Here is a 20,627-nt window from a genome sequence, read left to right as displayed (position 1 = left end):
TGCCTGGCAAGCGCAAGGTCCTGAGTTCGATTTCTGGTACCAAAAAAAAAAAAAGATTTAAGCACATATGTCTGATTTATTTCCCTCAACATCAGTATTTATCTTTTTCTTTCTTCCTTAATTAGGTCCCCGATGGGCTTCCTGGAATATTGGTGTGTTTATTTGCATCAGATGTGCTGGAATTCATAGAAATCTTGGAGTTCATATATCCAGGGTCAAGTCGGTCAACCTAGACCAATGGACTCCAGAACAGATACAGGTAAACATTACTGTAACAAGAAATCATTAAGAATATTTAAAATGATTTAAAATATCTAATCCTCGGATCTGAGAGTTAATGTTGAAAAGAAGGATACTGAAATGGCATATGGCACACATAAAAATGAAATGTTACTTCATTTGTTTATTTGTAGATATTATTTTATTATTGCCTCTAAAGTCAGTTTTTACTGTACTATAGAGTATTATATTTTTATCTAAAATAGCAATTTTGAAGTAATTGAACAGTGTTCTTTCCTGTGTTGATGAAATTGCCATTTTAACTCCATAGTTTATTTTCCTGTCGGTAGAGGGAGCCTGGGTAAGGATAGGAAAATGTCAGCTCTCAGCGGGAAGCCGACCTACAGGACTCGCAGCGCAGAGCTGCTCTTTGTATTTGAATAGTGGCTGGAGGACTGTGGGCTAGTGAACGACTGTGTATTCTGACGAAGTCCAGCTTGCATAGAGCAGCGAAGCACAGGGATAACCTTGTGGTTTTAAGACTTTGCTGTTTTCTGGTGTCACAGTCGTAGGTCCTTGAAATCTTCCTATCCAGTCCTTAAGATTGGCCACATTTAAAAACAAGTACTTTTCCTGTTCATACTTTGCAATTCATAGTGAAGTTACACTACCTTTGAGTGTGCTTTCAGCTAGTATTAAGAACTAAATGCACACAGTTGTCCCTTAGTGTCCACGCAGGATGCAGCGACCCTCAAGTGCGGTCTGTGAAGTGGCATGACAGTACCTCCTGCTCCAAACACTGCGTGTTCTCTCCTTTGTAGACTTTGAATCATCTCTGCATTACTTACAGTAATGAGCACACTGTAGATGCTGTGCAAGTAGCTGTCATGTGCTTGTTTAGGGAATAACGAGAAGGAAAGATAGCAGTCCATGTCCAGTTGAGATACAGTTTTCTTTCCCTCTGATATTTTTGACCTGTAGTGGATTGAATCACAGTGCAGAACCGAGCTATGTGGAGGGCCAAGTGCATGTGGTTGAACCTCGGGGATATGAGCGCCTACTTCAGAATCAGAAAAACAAGAATTTGCATTGGTACAGTGAGGTTCACTGTTGAAGGAATACAGTAGAGATTGTCAGGTTATAAAGTCAAGCATAATTTATCAGATCTGTTTTTGAGCTTTTTGCTGGTAAGGGCATATAAGGAAATACGATCTTTTAAGTATTTTCAAGATCTTTGAGAAGAAAATATCCAAGTTATATTAGAGAAACAGAGCTTTCTGAACATTTCTTATAGCAGTATTTTTTTTGCAATATTCTTTTTTTTTTTTTTTGCAATATTCTTAATATCTCTAGCCAATGTGGTAACAGATGATGGAATGTTGTTTGTCTTTTTCAAGAAAATGTGAGATGTAGCTTGAAAATATAAGCTGATGTTTATAAGGGATTGTAGAGATTAAACAAAATTAAATGCAAAAATATGTAGCCTTTTTTTCTTTTTTTTATGTAGCCTTTTTAATAGGGCTTTTGCTTCTTTTGGTAACAGAAGTTGAACAGAATTTCCAAATCAGTGGGCTGCATTTCAGTTGTTTTTTTGTAGATAGGTAATAGGCACATGGTAAGATACTGAATTATTTCAAATGAGTGTTATTGGAAAGGATTAAGGGGCTGGGGAGATGGCTCAGTGGAATAAGTGCTTCCCTGGCAAGCGCAAGGGGCTGAGTTCAATCCCTGGTTCTGCCAAAAAAAAAAAAAAAAAAAGAAAGAAAAAAAAAAGAAAAAAGAATGAAGTACTTTGCCCTATTTAAAATTATATTTGATTAGGTTACTGGAAATGAGAATTATTATTTTGGAATCCAAGACTTTCTGATGAGTACTTCTCTCTAGAAAGTGCTCTGCCCAGCTCCATAGTCCACAGAGCTCTTTCTCAGAGTGCCGGGGTAAGAAAGCAGGTTAGGATAGCCTTAGAAATCAGTCGTTAGACAACAGAGTTTTACTTCTAAAAAAAAAAAAAAATCACATAGATAGACCACAGTATTTAAAGTTGTTATTTAAACATTTTCCTGAGATTATGAGATATAGGTAATAACAGTGGAAAACCCAAATTTCCAAACAAAGGGGCACAGTTTTTATTTCAGCCAGGGGTGCTTGAGGCTAGCTGATTGTGGATAGGCAGTAGGACGAAGTGATAACAAAGGTCCCCTCCAGTGTCAGACCTGTGTGACCTCCACAGGGTGTTGGATTGCAGGGCACCTCGGCTTCATTTATAAAATAAAAGTAGTAGTAGCACCCGTCTTGTAGGTTCCTGGGGAATCAGACAAATTAATATAGGGGAAGCCTACATTAGCCTATATGGAGACAGTACATGGGACATTTGAAGGATTCAGTAAGTGTTAACTCCTCTGTTAGTAGCAGTGTTAGTAAAATGCCTGCAAGCAGGTGCAGGGGTCCCAAGGTGTGCCATGCTGGCCTCGCCCCCGGGGTGCGCTGAGACCCAATTGAGACTGGGTGTGGTGACACATACCTGTAATCCCAGCTCTTGGGAGGCTGTAAACAGGTGGATCACTACGAGTCTGATCTAGTAGTGAGACCCTGAACCCCCTGTAGACCCTTCCCTAAAATATAAAAAAACAAAACAAAACAAAACAACACAAAAACAGTATTAGGCCATTTGTTCATTGCACAATGCCCTGAGTATTGCTGCCTTGAATATATTCCAGATATTAAGCAATTAGCTGGTTAGTAATCTGCTGTAATAAATTGGTTTGAATACTTGGTTTAGTTGTTAGGAGGCAATTTAGCTTCCTGGTAATCTGTTGTTTTAATTGGTTTGACTGCTTAGTTTTGGTTCTCTTTAATCTCTGAATTTAATCTCTATATTTAATTTATTCTCTAATTTAATCTCAACATAGACAAGCTATTAAATAAAATTTGTGTGTGTGCACACGTGATTTTTGTGAAATATTACTATTTGCATAGTTTTGGCTTAGGGCTACTCATCAACTGAGAGATACTCTGTTTTTAATCAGTTGTTTGTATTATGTGTGTTTTTTAGTTTTTAGGGCTTCTGTATTCAGTGATATTTTAGAATTATTATACTGCTTATTTTTAAAAGATGATGATTAGCTGGTTCTGGTGGCACCTGCCTGTGATCCCAGAGGAATCAGGGAGATCACAAGTTCAAGCCCAGCCTGGCTGAGGTTCCAGCTCAGGTAGAAGACGCCTGGGTGCAGTCCTCAGTACTGTGTATGGAAGATATGTGTGTGCGTGTGTGCATGCGTGCGTGCATGCGTGCGTGCATGTGTAGTCCTCCCAAAACTTTTTTGATTTTTATTAGCACAGAAATAGAGTTATTTGCTTTTTTTTTTTGCCGGCTCAGCCTACCCTGAGAGTGGGGTTGGCACAGCATGTGGTGCTGGGGATGAAACCATGGTCCCCTGCACCTGCCTAAGCTTGCCTAAGCAGTACTTTAGACTGCTGAGCTGGCTCTATTCAAAAATTTTATTTTAAATTTAGAATATTTTTAATGTGGTTCATGGTCAGGTTAACTATCTCTGATCTTGGGTTTATGTTTAGTTACTTCTTAAGTTTTTGGAAAGACTTAAATTTTTTATACTTTTGCAAATATTACAGATTTTGACTTATTTTATAATGGTTAATTAATCCAAGTCTTGATGCATATTTTCCCTTTTAAGAATTCTTGCTCACTTTAATATAAAAGTACTAATTACAAATACTGTAAATGTCTGTAGTTAAAGCTGATTAAAAGTAAAGACTACTAACCAAGTGTGGTAGCATGCATCTGTAGCCCCAGGGTGCACGCATGTGATTGTGTGATTCTGTCTTTCCAATAGTGACTTTTAGTAAAAAAGTGACTTGAGTCTTTTTTCAGATTGTCTGCTAGAGACATTTGCTCTTCATTGATTTGTCCTTCTTAAGAAATATTGACATCTTTTCCATGAAGTAATTGGTATTTTTCCCTAACATCCATTTTAATTGTGTGCTTTGTGAAGCCAGAGTTAGCTAGGGAGGTTATTTTATGGCATTGGAATCTCAATGTGTTTTTACATTTTTTATTTATTTTGTATGTTCGTTAAATAATTAGGAATTTTGTTGCTTTATGAAAAACAAAGCTGGCTGTTACTGAGATGAGAGAAGAGAAAGAATACTTATGACAAAGCATGGCTGTTTTCTCCCAGATGAGTTAGAGTATAATAAGGATAGACTATCAGAATTAATTGTTGCTCTATTGCAATATTAGTGAAGCTGTGTTTCACATGGAGATGGAAAGTAAGGATTTAGGCAGTTGTTGTGGTGTTTCAATATGTGGGATCCTGCCTTAGTGATAATTCCTAACGTGTAGTATTTGTAAGTGTTATGATTTGTAGGTATTGGTCTTGCAACTTGATAAATCTAATATGAGAGCAGTACTCTGGTCTTCTAGCCTGACTTGCTTGCTTGCTTGCTTGCTTGCTTGCTTGCTTTCTTTCTTTCTTTCTTTCTTTCTTTCTTTCTTTCTTTCTTTTTTTTTTTTTTTTTTGATGGAACCAGGGATTGAACTCAGGCCCTTGCACTTGCCAGGGAAGTGCTTATTCCACTGAGCCATCTCCCCGGCCCCTTGCTTTCTTAATTGATGTCATCATTCCAGTTAATCTTGAAGTGTGGTGATATCCTGGCCTTGTCCTTCCCACTCCCCGCTGTGACTTTGAATCCTATCAGTTTTTTATGTTTTGTTACTTTTGCCACTTTCCCTTCACATTTCTCATATATGTCCAAGGTCTTAGTTCTTTTCCCTGTTACCTCTTTATCTATTTACATAAACACTTCTTTGTTCATTTTCTCTTCTCTCAAAGACTTGCGTTGGCTGTCCTTTCAGAATTGTAAAGTCTTACTTTCCTTAAACTGCTACGGATGTTCTCTTCCTTCTGGCTTCATCCCATGCCTTTGACCTTTCTTGTGATGCCCAACAGCAGACAGTGTTGGCTGAAGTGAGGCATCGCTTCCCCTTCGGCGTTACAGTATGTTCTTGTTTTACTATTTCTTGTTGTATTGTTCAGGTGTTTTCTTTGTAGGGAATTCAATTTGCATATCTTTCTGGCAGCTAAATCTTTACCAGTCTTAAAAGTTCAGTTTAAATCCCTACTTTAATACAGCCCCCTTACATACTTAGTTTGTGTATTTGTTCCCACATGTCTTCTTAACTGAATTGTACATTTCTAGCCATTAGAAGCTATCATGTGTCTTTCAGTCCTTGCGATGGCCACTGTGTTGGGGCTAAGTATTATTAAGGAGCACTTACTGTTTTTAATGGCGCGCTAAGCTTAAGTTTTGGCTAAAGAAATTCTGTGAAAATGACTAGTAAACAGACCAGAACAAAACTTCTTCCTAGTATTATCCCTGCTTTTTAAAGAGAATACAAATGAGAATTAAAACAAAAAAATTACAAGTCACAACAGAATTTCACTTAACAAAGTAATATGAATTTCACAGTATTTGTTGTAGTACATAGTGTTGTCTTCCAATCAGTTATTTGTATTACCAGATATATGCATGTAAAATTGGAACAAGAAAGAAAGAAATGTATGAGAAGTTAAGAAGAGAAAAACTACAAAGCATTTGAAAAAGGAGACAAAATAAATTAAAGCATTAACTGCTTTTTTCCGTAGACCAGCAGAAATCCACAGTATTGTCCAAAGTATCCTGCTTACATACATAGATAAATCTTTCCCCCACTCCCTCTCCTATCCTTCTCCTCAACTCAGTAACTCTTTTTGAGTAAGTTAATTCCCCTTTCCCAGTGTCTGTTGTACCCTTCAGATTCCATTTTTCTCTTTTCAGGTTCTTACACTAAGAATACAATACGATGTTTGCACATGCGGATCTGATTTATTTCACTTGAGTATGTTCTCTAGTTGCGTCCATTTATCGACAGAAGACTCAAATTCTGTTTTATAGCTAAATAATACTCCATTGTATAAAAATACCACATCTTCTTTATCTGTTCTTCACTTGATTGTCATTTTGAGTTGTTCCCAGGATTTAGCTATGACAGGTTGCACTGCTATAAACATAGGTGCACATACCTTGCTGTGGTATGAGGCTTTCAGTTCTGGAAAAATACCCAAGAGGTGAATAACTGGCTTGAATAGGATCTCCAATCCTAGCTTTAGAAGGAATCTCCACACTGATTTCTATAGTGGTCATGCCCCTCTGCACTCCCACCAACAGTGCAAAACGGTTCCTTTTTCTCCACAGCTTCTCCAGCATTTGTTATTGGCTGACTTCCTGATGTTAGCTATTCTTTCTGGGGTGAGATGGAATCTCAGTGCTGTTTTAATTTGCATTTCTTGAATGACCAATGCTGTTGAACATTTTTTTATATATTTACTTGCCATTTGTATTTCTTCCTCTAAGAGGTGTATATTTATCTCAGATGCCCATTTCTGGATTGGGTCTTTGAATTTGGGGTGTCTGATTTTTAAAAATTCTTTATATGGTCTAGATAGAAGCCTTGGTAGCCAGGAAGTGGAGCTGTAGCATATACAAGGCCGCGTCTTGGGCCCGCCCCACAGGTCTGTCCCCTCTTCTCACTGGCCCAGCCTCTTTGCAGCACGTTCCATAGGGCGGTCCGCTGATGGGTTCTGTGTCCTCATGATCAAATTGCCTTCTGGAGGTCCTATCCCGAACAGATGAGGTCAGAAGGTGCAGTTCAGATGTAAGCCATGGTACCGTGTTCTTGTTTACTTTTAAGTTTGCAAATATAGCAGTCTCAGGCTATACAACTTAAGCTGGTATGTGGAGGGTCCAGACTGTTCCTGTTCTTTCTCTCTGTGTGTGTCTCTGTCTCTGTCGGTCTCTGCTATACTATACTGTACTATGTACTGTACTATAAAGGCTGTGTTTTTCAGTACTGGAATGATTTGTAAAGAAACTAGACAATCAGAAAGTATAGCTGGAATTCAAGGAGTAGGCAGATAGTAGTTTAGGTGACTGAACATCTCATTTCTACGATTCTTTGTATGTTCAGTCCTCTTTGGTCTTTGGTTACCACAGAAGTTGAAAACATTTTCATTATTTGACTTTTTAAGTTTTTTTATTTTTATGAAACAGTGTCTTGCTATGTGACCCAGGCTGGCCTTAAACTCCTGGTGGTCTTCCTGTCTCAGCCTCCTTAGTGTTGGGATTACAGGCATGCACCAGTGCACCCAACTGTTGCCTGACTTTGAAGAAAAGTCACGTACCATGGTTAGGAAAGTGATTCAGCTCTCCCCAGCGGTCTAATTCAACCTCCAAAGATACAATTTTTCTATGCTTTTAAATAATTCAAAAGAATATGACAAGATTCTCAAGTGAAATGTGAAAGACATGTTCTTTCTGAGTGTGAAAGAAGGATTTCTGATCCCTTTTGCTGTTCATACTTTCCATCATAAGGGGCAAAGATCACCAGCTAAGTGGATGCACTTTCCGTTCTAACCTGGTTATTTCCAGGGAAAAGCTGTGAGGTAACTACAGCCTTCAGCTTGACTCAGCAATAGCTATGTCATAATATTGAAACTTGGAATTTTCTAACAGAAAGTTTTTCCTGTGGAAGCCAAGATTGTGTTTTCCTCCCAGTCTTCGTCAGTAAGATTTGCTGCATTTTGTGACCTCAACTTGAAGTCCCAGTCAGGCCAGATACAAGGGAGGACAGTCAGAGGAGTGTGGCCAGACACCTGGAGCACTTCGCTGTGGCTAGAGAAACAGCGGAAACGACGGGCGCGGTGGGGGGCTCATTGTTGCCTCTGTGCAGTGGTGACGGGGGGTGGGGTGGGGTGGGGTGCAGGATTTTAAGGGCAGAGTGCGTGAAGTAAGTTTTCTGCTGTATGATTCTCTCACATAATGTGTTGCAGGTAACCCCAGGATAAACTTTTGTTATTTCAAAGCTTATTACTTTTGTCAGGATTGATTCCTGGCCTTTTTGACGCCTGGTGGTACAGATGTGTCGCGGTTGTTACACACTGCAGCAGTGACAGCTTTCTCCTGCTTCAATACTGAATGTGGAGTGCTTCTTTATTATATAATTTCAAGTATTTTTTCTAGCAAAGATATTTTTGAACTTTACTGAATATTCTTCGTTGGTTTTAGATTTCTTCTTTAGTGACTCTTTCCACCTGTATGTTCTCTGCTTAAACTCCGATACTTGCCATTTTCTTTGCTACTGTTTTACTACTTCTTTTTTTCTCTCCTTGGTGGCTTTGCAGTTTGAACCCAGGGACTCACACATGCTAATAAGCAAGAGCTCTATTACCAAGCTATATCCCATTTTTTTTTAAATACTTATTTTTATGTATTTAGTACAGGGTCTACAGGGTCTCACTACAAAAATGGGACTCACAGTGATTCTCCTGTTTTCAGCCTCCTAAGCGCTGGGATTACAGGTGTGGGCCGGCCCACCATTTTTAAATCTTATTTTGAGACAGTCTCACTAAGTTCCTAAGGTCAGCCTTCTGAGTAGGTGGGATTACAGGTGCATACTGTCATGCCTAGCTTTTAACTACATAGAATTAAAAAATTTCTTTTCCTTTGGTCTCTATATTTCACACTGCTTTTTATTAGATTTCTTGTTGTTGTCTTCTGTTTTACTTATCATTCATTCTAAAATTAAAAAGTTTTTTTTTTTTTTTTTGCTTTTTGAGACATGGTTTCACCATGTATTCTGGGCTAGCTTTAAACCCACTGTGTGGGGCAGCCCGGCCAGTACCTGGTGCCTCAGCCTCCTGCCCGGGTGCTGAGCTCACAGCATGGACGCCGCCCTTCCTGGCTCAGTTAGGAAATCAGTTTTTTCTGTTGCTTTCCTGAGTTTATTTTAATTGAAATGTTAATAATTTCATTGTTCTCGCACAACTTCAATGTGTTGTTTCATTAATCTGTGTGTTCTCATATATATCTTCTAGCTAGTTCTGAGTTAGGGGCTCCCATTTTGATCTGTTGGGTGGGCACCCTTTTCTGTTATGGTTTCATTGTAGAGATGCTATTCTGCTTTTTACTCCTCTGACCTCTCTTTTCAGTTGTTTGCATGTAGGGTTTGAAAGTAAGTGAGACTTCCCTGTTTCATCCCTGCCTCTCACTTTATCCGGCCCTGCCCTTCCTGTAGTGGCAGGAGTCCTACCCTGCTCCATTTGAGTTCCTTCCCAGGGATCTCTTCTCAGCGTGGTTCATTGTAGGGAGACTTGGTGCTTGGTCCTGGGAACTCCCAGACGTAGACTACAGTGGTGTGTGTTTTATCATAACAATGTTGAATTTCTCTGCTTTAGAAAAAGAATGTATATTTTTTGAATTTATAGCAACTAGTAAATGCTGCAACAGAAAATCAAGATCTGTGATTATCTAAAAATTATAAAATATGAAATTGCTATTTCTAATCCATATCCTGTTGAATTTGAGTTATATGGTTTATTCTTAAAAAGAGTAATTAAATCAAAAGAGCTCCCCCCCAAAAAAATAGACCAGGTTCATGACACTGAAAAAAGGACTCTGTATTAAATATTTCCAAAGAGTTCCCAAGACCAAAAATGGTGGCCCTTCTTTTCCAGCAGCTGAAAGCCAACAGATCTTGAAGCCAGCCCTGAAAGGCTTGCTCCTATGCAAGAAATCCTGGTGGCTTTTGAGAGGAAGATAGAGAAGTTTTCTGGAAAGTTTCAAGAGGTAGTCGAGGTGAGTTACTGATGTGAAGAATTTATCCAGGGATAACCAGTACTCATTTCTCTTTTAAATTAGAGCTCATCTGAAAAATTAGCTAAGGTAGTTGAAAAATCTAATCTTTGGGTTTTAAAATATTCTGATGAATAGAAAACATTAAATTCATTCACAAGAGGAAGTTGCTTTCCCCTTCACATACAAATATGTAGAAGTTTTAAGAAGCTTTTTGATTTTTAGCAGCCATATATGTTTCCATAAGATGATGTCACTGGGAAAAGACATGGTAAACAAATACTTAAGACCACATTTATGCTTTTAATGTACTTAAAATCTGCGTTCATGGGATTGTTTAAATGTATATATTTGATTAATGTAAAACCTTTTTGAATCATCAGAAGGTTTGCTCTGCTCAGTTCTCGAAGTTGTCACCTGCCCTGACTCTGCTCAGCTCCCCTAGCTGCTCTGTGATTTAGGGGCGATGCAGTGTCTGCCCCGCCCATTTTACTTAGTTTGGGGAATGGGAAATGAAGGGTCCTTGCACAGACGTCAAGACGTCAGAAGACGTCAGAGCAGAAATGCAAGGTGAATGCTCCCCTCCCACCTGCCTCCACCCACCCAGTTTCCCTCCGTAGAAGCAGTATGTTTACCAGTTTCTTGCATATTTCCCCCTCAGCTATTTTTTGTATACATCTATAACATACTGGTGCTCTGTATTCCTATACCCTTACAGAGAAGTTTTTGACATGAAGGTCAGATTCTTCTTCCCTCCAATATTTTCCTCAGAACATATGGTACAAAATTTAAATTTTGAGTAGTTGTATTTTTTCCCCTCTAGATATATCATAGATATACACCATCTTTTTGTGAACTAATAATGTTTAAGAATTTATTATTTTAATGTCTTGCATTTTTGCCACTGGGAACTTGGAAAACCTAATGCAATCCAGTCATTTGCAATATCTGCTGTTCTGTTTAACTCATTTTTAAAAACAGCCATTAAACTCCAGAGGTCCAGACAGCACATGCATGTGAATTTATGTGGACTACGCAGGTAAAAATACCTCAAGTAAGAACTTCGTGCAAATGTTAGCTTTACTGTTAGTGGCTGTGGAACAGGTACTTCTTCTGTCTGGGGAGCCGAGTGCAGGTAGCTCTCTGGGGACAGAGGAGAAAAGGGCTATGAAGCAGGGGAAGCTGAAAGAGAAGACAGGCTTCTGGCCTCGTTCAGTAGATGCTATGCTGGGACCAGTACAGGCCACTCCTGGAAGTAGTTTTGTTGCTTAGAGAGTGCTGCTTTGCAACATTTGGGGAGATTAAAACAAAGAAAAAAGGTAGTCTTACTCACTAGCTTGGCATTTCAGTAGCCTGTGGTCTTGCTTTTTGATTGTTTTCCAAGATTGACAGTGCCCTACTTTGTTTTCCTCTTTGTGGGCTGCATCACTACCATCTGGCCACTGGAGGTACTTCAGTGACGTGAAACTTTTTTTTTTCCCTAGGGAGGATGTAAAATTGTTTATTAAAATCATAGCTACAAAAATATAAAAACTAACATACAACTTTAAAAATGAAGTAAAAAGGAATGCTCATAATTGTTCACCTTAGTAGTTTTAGTTCCTAGTACCCAATAATTATTTGTTCTTGAATAAGTATTAAAATTAGAAATGAATTCATTTATTTTCTACTTTGTTATAATGATATGTAACTTCCATAGTGAAAAAAAGTAAATACTGTATAAAAGTAGACTGATTTGACAAACCAAAAACAATGACATGGGGAAGGGGCTTTAATATTGCTCATAGGAAGGTATCAGTAATAACTCACAGTTGTAAACAGGAAAACCATGAGACTCAACAAGCGGATAGCTAAAGAAAGACAAAAGCAATGTAAGTGCCTGACAGAGCGGGTTGAACAAGAGAAGAAATTGTTCATTAGTGTACAGAAAATGTAAGCATGCTAGGATCGTCTAGATAAAACTCAGAAGGTAAGGGTGAAGAAAGAAACAGTGAATGCCTCAGCCATTTACAAGTTTCAGAATTGTCGGAAGTGCTGAAGTGTTAGTGTTATAGATGAGACTTATCATTTGCATCCTAAAGAATTCAATTTTTAGTAATAACTTCGAATTTCGTTAGTTAGATGAGATCAGGACCATTCAGGGTGGGATGGCCATAGTCCTATTAGTTCAAATGGCAGGAAACTTTTCATACACAACACTGTTATATAAAAACAAAATTTATCTCTTACATTTATATGCTTTTTCAGGGGCCATGAGAAGACAATATTTCCTGATGTAGTTTCTCATGTTATATAGATGAAGTTGTTTTTTTGCGGAATCGGGGATTGAACTCAGGCCTTGTGCTTGCCAGGGAAGCGCTTATTCTAGACATCTCCCCAGCCCCTAGATGAAGTATTTGTTTTTGGAATTTCTAATTATGCAGTATTTTAACCCATCTCACATATAACATTGCTGACAACAATGGCTACATTATCTAAAGTTAACTTTTGAGTTCTACATTCTGAAGTACTTTTGAGTTTTTAAAGTTTTATAGAGAATAAAGAGAACTGAGATTGCCAATTTAGAATTTTAATCTCCATTTGCTTATAATATTTGTCTAATATCATAAGATGCAACATCCAAAAATAACCTGAACAGCTAAACAACTAAAACCAAAAGGAAGAATAGATAATGAAAAGGAAATAGGTAGACTTCATAGTTCAGCAAACAGCCAGGTGTGGTGGCCCACGCATACAGTCCTAGCACTCGAGAGGCTGAGACAGGCAGGTCACCATGAGTTCCAGGGCAGCCTGAACTGCATCTGAACTGCGTTGTAGATGCTTTTTGGCAATTCAGTTCCTGAATTGTTTTTTGAAATTCAAGCTCAAGTCATGTATGAGGCTTAAGACTGGTTAGATAAACTAAAAAGGAAAAGGTTTTGATGGAAGAGGTTAAAATACTCTTAATAATAGGGTTTGAGATTCTTAAATGTTACACCATTTCTGGTTAAAGCCTTCCTTCCTTTTTTTTTTTTTTTTGTTTGTTTTGGCGGAATCGGGGATTGAACTCAGGCCCTTGTGCTTGCCAGGGAAGTGCTTATTCCACTGAGGCATCTCCCCGGCCTCTAAAGCCTTCTTTGATAATTAAATGGTGTTGATTTGGGTGAAGACCATTCAGTTAAAAGGTGCAGTCCAAAATTTATCTTTAGGAATTTAAAAAATATTACATGAGAACAGCTTGATGTTCTTTTTTTCTCCCCTCATTTTTTGAGGTGCTGGGCATAGAATCCAAGACTTTGCACATACTAGGCAAGTGCTGTACCCCCAAACTACACCTCTTGCCCCATTAAAAGATTGAATTTCATTGGGCAATAAATGCAGATAATTGAAAAATATATTCTCCCAACCTGCCATTTTTCATCACTGAGAAGGATGCAATTCCTTTATTCTTCAGTATGTTAGTATAGTTTTCTGAAAGCAAAATCAACATTAATGTTGATTTTTTTTGGGGTGGTGGTGGTGTTGGGAATCGAACTCAAACTTGCACTTGCCAGGCAAGTGCTGTGTCACTCCCTAACCTTAACTTTTTATTTAATATAATCCCACAATCATTTCTTAAGTCAGCAACAGTGATGTCTAGTCAGTGGACACATACTATTCTGTGTTTTTTTAAAAAGTCTTAATTTTCAGATGAACTAAATTTTTTTTTTTTAATCTTTTTTTTTTTCACCCTGGCCTGCTCAGTGTGCCCTGAGGGCGAAGCTGGTGCGGCACATGGGCACATGTTGGGGATCAAACCACGGTTCCCTGCCTAAGCTTGTGTAAGCAGGCTCTTTAGACCACTGAGCTGTCTCACTGGCCTAGTTTTAAGTAAATGAAAAAGTAGTTTTAGAAGTAAGCCTAATAGAAAATTTGGTTTAAATAATTAGAACTCTTCCCTTCACCTCTCATAGTTGACATGTAAGAGAAATAGAAAACAATGTTACCTAGAAAAACACAAGTTGCCCAAAGTTAAGAGTCTTTAAAAATTCTAGTATCTTTTTGGTAGCCTTACAGGTATTCCTCCTGTTGGAGAAGTGAAAACAGCTTTGAACATTTAAGGTTTTCATAACGATGTTTAGTGCTTAGGATCTGGCTTGATACCCAGAAATGAGGTGTCATGACAGCTAGTTCATTACTCCCATTTTAATAATTAAATTTTTAATAAATTATTAATACAGTTTTAATAACTAATTAAAACTCACAGTAATTGAAGATATAAAGCATACTTTTTGCTATAAGAGAGACATAGGCCATTTATTTCATGCCACCCAGCAGAAACCCCGTGTAACCTATTTGTACCTCAGTCTCATCGATTGTAACTTGCAAGCTGCCCTGGGAGGTGGTGGCCTGCAGGGCGAGCCCCTCTGGAGGCCCAGGGTGCCTGAGCTGCTGCGTGCTCGTGCCGGTGGTGTCAGGAGCTGGATCTTGGAGACGGAGAAGCGTGGGTGTCTTCTGTGTCATCTGACAGATTGTTCCGTGGTTGAGAAGGTAGAGTTGCAGTAATAATTTTTAACGTTTAGCATGTCACTCCCGAGCTGCTGAGGCCGTGTTGGTCACCGTCGCTGCTCTGTGCCCTCTGTGTGTGTTGTCTTCTGGCAGCTGCGCAGCACTGTTCTTCAGGGCCAGTGGAATGTGTTTCCCTCAGGATTGTGGGGTTGGTATTGCAGTGTCTGGAAACCCCAAGGAGGACTGGTTTGTGCTCTGACTCATCACCTCACAAAATGCCACGTTTTGGGGAGGCGGAGCTTGTTTTCCTGACCTCCAGGATCCTGAGTCTTGCACTATTGTCTCCATCTCCCTTTGAACCCTGCCCCCCTTTCATCCGGGAGACTTGGAGGCTGAGCTTACTAGACTCTCCCTGTCTTTATGGAATGACCAGAAGTTGTGATATCACTGACTGTTCCTTCCTGGAGCCCCAGCGAGCCCCCCCGCCCTCCGGCCACTGAGCCCCGGCGCTTCCTGGAGCCCCAGTGAGCAGGCCCGCGCGCCCTGCCTTGGAGCATTGACTGTGCCTTCCTGGAGCCCTCTGATTACCACACCACCAGTTGTGGTGCACTCCTATTGCAGAGATGCTAGACTGTGAACAGATGTAGTTGAGGACTGATGCGACATGGCGGGTACGTGTGATAGGTACTGCTGTTAGTCTGAATTTTCCCCTGGAATTTCCATGTGCTCTTGCTTGCCCTGTAGATACTTAAAAAAAATCAGCTCACAAGTGCAGTGAGCTGTATTTCAGTTACTTTTTGCCTTGTTTCAAATATAAAGACACATTTTAAAATATTTTTAAAAATGTATTTGATACAGGGTCTCACTATGTAGAATGGACTCCTAGTCATTCTCCTGTTTACAGCCTCCCAAGCGATTGGATTCCAGGTGCACACCACTACGCCCAGTCTCAATCGCCAGCTCAGCTGGCCCTGAGGGCGGCCCGGCACGGCACACTGGGGATGGGGATCGAACCCTGGCCCTTGCGCTCTGCCTAAGCAGGCTTGTAGTCCACTGAGCTATCTGGCCGGCCCTGAAGACACATTTTTTTATCCAGAACTTTCAAATGTTTAATACCTTCATGATTATTCTCTTGTTCATTTCTGTGTCCAGATTCCCATGGTGGCACAAAGATGCATTCATTTGAGTGACTTGCCATGGGAAAGATTAATTTTTTTCCCTTTTTGAGAAAGGGTGAGCTGCACTGGAGGAGTTTTAGTTCTTTTCTCTACACTGTAGTGACAGCTTAGCTCTGTTCCCACTACACATGCTGGTGTCCAACAGTGCAGTAGTACTTCCCTCGTGCTGTCACTGCCCCTTGCAGGAAACATGCTTTCTTCATCTTAGACAATGTTCATTGAAGCTCAGAGTTGCTTTGCCGCAGGACTGAATGACAAGCATCCTTCCCACTCTTTCAGTTGATCGTTGCCTTTCCATCCTCTCCCCTGTTCTATAGTCTACCCTCATCCCTGGAGGAACCTCAGGAATGTAGTTTATCCTGAGAGAGGCTCTTGTGTGATAACTGTGTGTGTGTGGGCGTGGGTGTGGGCATGGGTGTGGGCATGGGAGTGTGTGTGTGGGTGTGTGTGTGTGGGTGGGTGGGTGGGTGTGGGGTAGTAGCTGCCAGCAGGGCAGCACTTGGGAATTTCAGGCACTTTAAAGAAAGTCTCTGTGGAGAGGCGGGTTACTCATTTACTTGAAAATACTTCCATATAAGCTTGAGGGCTGTGCCTCAAGGTCAACATGAGGTAAACTGTTAAACCTGGATTATTTTCATAGGGGTGGCAGGGGTTGTGTGTCTGGGAAATCTGGAAAAATATAAAAGTTAATCTCTATCAACTAAAATTTTTTAGAGAACTCAAGCTCTAAGTAAATGTACAATATAATGTTTTGTTTATACATCTGATACATGGTTCATAATGTGATAAAATATATAGGAAGTAGTCATCACTCATACTGAAACAACTTAATTGGTTGAAATAAATGATTATCAGTTGCTTTATGCCTCTTGAGCAGTAATTTTTTTTCTTGCATTGGAATTTTATTTGTTGGGAAACTTAAAATCAAAACCTCTGTCTGGAGATAAAAAACAGTAATTAATACAGAGAGCCTTTTCTGGTCCTTAGTCCAGGAAACTTTTATTTGTAATCCTGTGGATAAATTATTGGAATCTTGTCAATTTAATGCCAATCTACCACTTCCAGTGCAATCCATAGTGAGAATAAAGACACTAGAGCATATTCATAGTTTTGGGGAGCGAAGGGGTCCTAAGTCCAGCCATGGTGATGGCTGTCTGGAACAAAGGCCTCCACCCAGGGTCCAACCCGGGTTTTATTCACTCATGAAGAAAGGAGTGGCTTGAGGATGAGTGTAAGTAGGTGAGTGCTGTGGCTGGGCTGGGTAGGAAGCCTGCAGTGACCTCTGCAGTATGCAGAGAGAAGGACATGCAGAAAGAGTAACCTGCATGACACAACTGAGACAGTGTCTAATGTTTGGGGTCATGCTGCAGCTCCGATATGTAATGTTTCAAACCCCAGGAAGTCAGCCTGTGTCTCCCAGCCAACAGTATGGTGCATTAACTCTTTATCCCATCTCCACCCAGATCACACTGGAGCAGCAGGTGGGGGTTCTGGGGAAACACCCCTGCTGTCTTCAAAGACCACCACAAGCACCTCGGCTAGACCAATATGCATTGCTTAAAGTCAGTTGAAGGGATAAGGAAAATGTCCTAACCAGCTCTGTGCATATCAGTATGCGGAATGGGTCAGGCATGGCCAAAACGGAGACATTTTGGAGACTTTTCTTCTTTCAAGGAGAGTACCCAGGCAGTTCTCCACAATGAAGATGAGCTGTGTACAGGTGCCAGTTGTCCCTCCCCATTGTGTGCAGTAACTGTGTGCTGCAGACATGCACTGAGTCAGAAGGCCACTTTCTCTACTAGACATAGAGCTAGTAGATGATTCCTTTGAATGATGCTTGGTACCTCCCAGGTTTCAGTAAATTGATCAGTGTTTTTTATGGGGGTGCTGGAGATGAAACCCAAGGTCGTGAGCATGGCTGGCAGGCCTCTGAGCTGCGGCCCCAGCTCCTTCCTCACCTTTTTAGTCAGGATATTGGTTTGAGTTAGTCTGTGTAATTCTTACCTTTGAAGTTTATAGATTCTAGCCAACATTTTGACCCTAGCCTTCCAAGATCAATTAAGACTCAGGACATACGAGAACTTGTACTGTAACGTCATGTAACTCGGTAGTGCCCCAAATTTTCTGATCAAGGAGATTATGGGGCCAAAGAGGAAAGTGATCCATGATGTAAAGTGTGCCTAAGGAGAGTCACATGGAGAGAAAACATTCTCTCAGGCTTTCACAGAGAGCACATTGGCCAAGCAATGGCTGTGACTCATCCACATGGCTGACACAAGGGATCTACAATCTGAGGTACAGGATCTCAGGATAAATCCTGAGGGGATTTCACTGACCTTATCAGACCCAAAAGCTACAACTCTTGTTGCATAGGTCTTGCTTTATCTTGGTCTTAACCATCCAGCAGAAAAGTATAAAAACAAAGTATAAGAAGTAAAGCCATGTTGTTATGTTGAGCTATAGGGGGACTCAGGTCAACAATTTCTGACATTGCCAGTCAAGTGGAAGACCCAATACTATTATGGACTACTGGACTCTTGTGGAATATTTTGCTGAGTTAACACACCTATAATATTCAAATAATGGAACTAAACAAACAAAGGATACAGATGAATGTCCATTTTGTATGTGTATTCAAAATGCTTAGGATAGATATATAGTTACATTCTCTTAATGAATAGAGGGATTTGTTCTAATAGTGTTTGTAAATAGGATATCATGTCCGCATTTTGTACAGCAATTAACCACTAGGAAGAATGTATGCAATCTGTTAATTATTGAACTGTCTTACCAGTTTGGTTTAAAACTGTCTCATTGCTATTTGTTTCTCAATAAAGTTATGAAAAAAAAAGTTTATAGATTCTAGGAAGGACGTTTGTATTGTCAGCTTTGTGTTTCTGTAATGAAACATCAGAGGCAATTAATTGATGAAGGAAAAAGGTTTATTTAGCTCATGATTCTGGAGGTTACAGCCCAGAACTGGGGGCATCCAGGTTTGGCCCTCCAGCAGGGGTGCCTGGTGGCAGGGCAGAATGTACATGGCAGAGTGACCTGCTTACAGGGCAGGAGCCGGAAGGAGACAGACTGGACGCTCTCAGAGCCCCTTCCAGGGCACGCTCGCCCCAGCACTGCCCACCTGGCCCCACCCAGGTGCTCTGCTACCTCCCAGTCGTGAGCCCCGAGCACCAAGACCTTAGCATGCAGTCTTTGGGGGTCACCCACAGGAACTGCAGCAAGGCTCTGTGTGGGGGGAGTTCGGGAGTTACTAGGGCATTAGGCACCGTAGTGTTCTTTCTTGCTTGCTTTTAGTGGGGAAGCTTTCAACAGGATACCAAAGGGGCTTCATGGCTCCAGAGAAATAAGTACCACTCTGTACAATTCCAGGTCAGCACTATTTCTTTTTATTTTGGTTCCATCATGATCTTTTATTTCAATATATTTTCTTTTATGAAAAAACAAAACAAAATGTCAATGAGAAAACAAATAAGAATAGTTGTTGTACTATATATATCCTTATCTTGGGGCTGGGGAGATGGCTCAGTAGAATAACCGCTTTCCTGGCAAGTGAGATGGCCTGAGTTCAATCCCTGGTTGTGCCCCCCTTCCAAAAAATATATATATATCTCCTTATCTTCAAAGTAGTTACATATACAAGACATAAACCAAATATTCTTATATAAGTCAGAATAAAGGCCAGCCAGAGGGCTCAGCGGGCTAAAGTGCCTGCTTAGGCAGAGGGCAGTGGCCAGAGTTTGATCCCCAGTGTGCCATGGTGATGCGTGCCTGTCATCCCAGCGCCTGGGAGGCTGAAAACAGGAGGATCACTCCGAGTCCATTCTACGTAGTGAGATGCTGAACATCCTGTAGAACCTGTACCAACTACACTAAAAAAAAAAAAAAAAAAAAAAAAAAAAAAAAAAAATCAGAATAGCAAATCTTAACAGTGGATTTGCAATTTGAGGAAGTATTTCAAACTTTCCCTCTTTTCTGTTTATCTCTCTTCTGTGTTGTTCTTTGTATTTCTCAGCTGGGAGAAACCAAGTGGTATTTGTACTTGTGTGAGAAATTCCATGGGACCCAGCGAGCTCCATGGTGATCTTTGCTGTAATTTCTGAGAATTCAAGAATGTATCAAAACTCAAGAGTTTGATCCTGAGTGGTTAGCTCTGAAATGGCAGGACTGTTCCAGCAGTGACTGAAAAATAACAAACTATCAGGAATTTCACTTTTGGGGAGTAATGAGTAAAAAAGGTGCCATTCTTTTCACAAAAAGAATTAAAACATTTTATACTCACATGTTGGAAGATATGAAATATTAAAAATAATAACTAATTGAAACTTGAATAATTTCATTTTCACAGCCATGGTTAAAATTATTTTTGAAGGAGAAAATATTGAAAATGTTTTTAGTATGGAGTGGATATAAATGTACGTGTATGTATGTGTATATGCACACATATATAGGAATTGCTTTTTAGTATTTATGAATAATGAAAGTGATTTCTTTTTAAATTGCAGTGCATGCAAGATATGGGAAATACTAAAGCAAGATTACTCTATGAAGCCAATCTTCCCGAGAACTTTCGAAGACCGCAAACAGATCAGTATCCTTTAAAACTTGTTTTTTTTTTTTTTTTGTGGGTTTATATAAAAAAATTTTTACTGTTCATGTTTATGTCACATTATTGTTCATTGAAGATATGATTTGCCCTGAGTTGTGCTTTGTGTATAGTAGATTTTTAATAGACAGATAGATGTCCACAATGTGATGTGCATAATCTTTCACGTAGTTATTACTGAGTATGAAATTTTGTAACTTATTTTCCTGATTTCCATCTCTTGATAAGAGAATATGTGTTTATGATTTTAGGCTGTGAACATCCAATTTTGAGGTTATTTCCATATGGCATTTGGTCACCTTTAAGTAGTGGCTGTATTTATGTGAAACATTGGACCTGTATGTGTTTAAATGGAAAATTAAGTATTTAAATTCTGAGTAATTTATAGTAATATTTACTGCTAGCTGTCCTTGTCATAGATTGTACAACTATGCTTACTTTCTGTACTGCCTTTTTGA

The 20,627-nt window shown here is 39.8% G+C and overlaps 1 protein-coding gene across 3 annotated transcripts in view; it reads left to right on the top strand.

Moving 5' to 3' along the window:
- Positions 1-20,627, top strand: part of Smap1 (small ArfGAP 1) — a 127,800-nt gene that overhangs the window by 48,771 nt on the left and 58,402 nt on the right. For 2 of the 3 annotated variants that reach the window (XM_004634379.3, XM_004634378.3), the window contains exons 2-3: positions 126-259; positions 20,069-20,154. In XM_004634379.3, coding sequence (XP_004634436.1) covers positions 126-259; positions 20,069-20,154 — 220 coding nt within the window. Of the gene's footprint in view, positions 1-125; positions 260-9,788; positions 9,910-20,068; positions 20,155-20,627 lie in introns of those variants that run through there. The other variant, XM_023718681.1, reaches the window with a different exon arrangement.

Source organism: Octodon degus, unplaced genomic scaffold (assembly GCF_000260255.1).
Source record: "Octodon degus isolate 3935 unplaced genomic scaffold, OctDeg1.0 scaffold00061, whole genome shotgun sequence".
Classification (NCBI taxonomy): domain Eukaryota; kingdom Metazoa; phylum Chordata; class Mammalia; order Rodentia; family Octodontidae; genus Octodon; species Octodon degus.
This window is presented reverse-complemented; position numbering and strand designations above follow the sequence as displayed.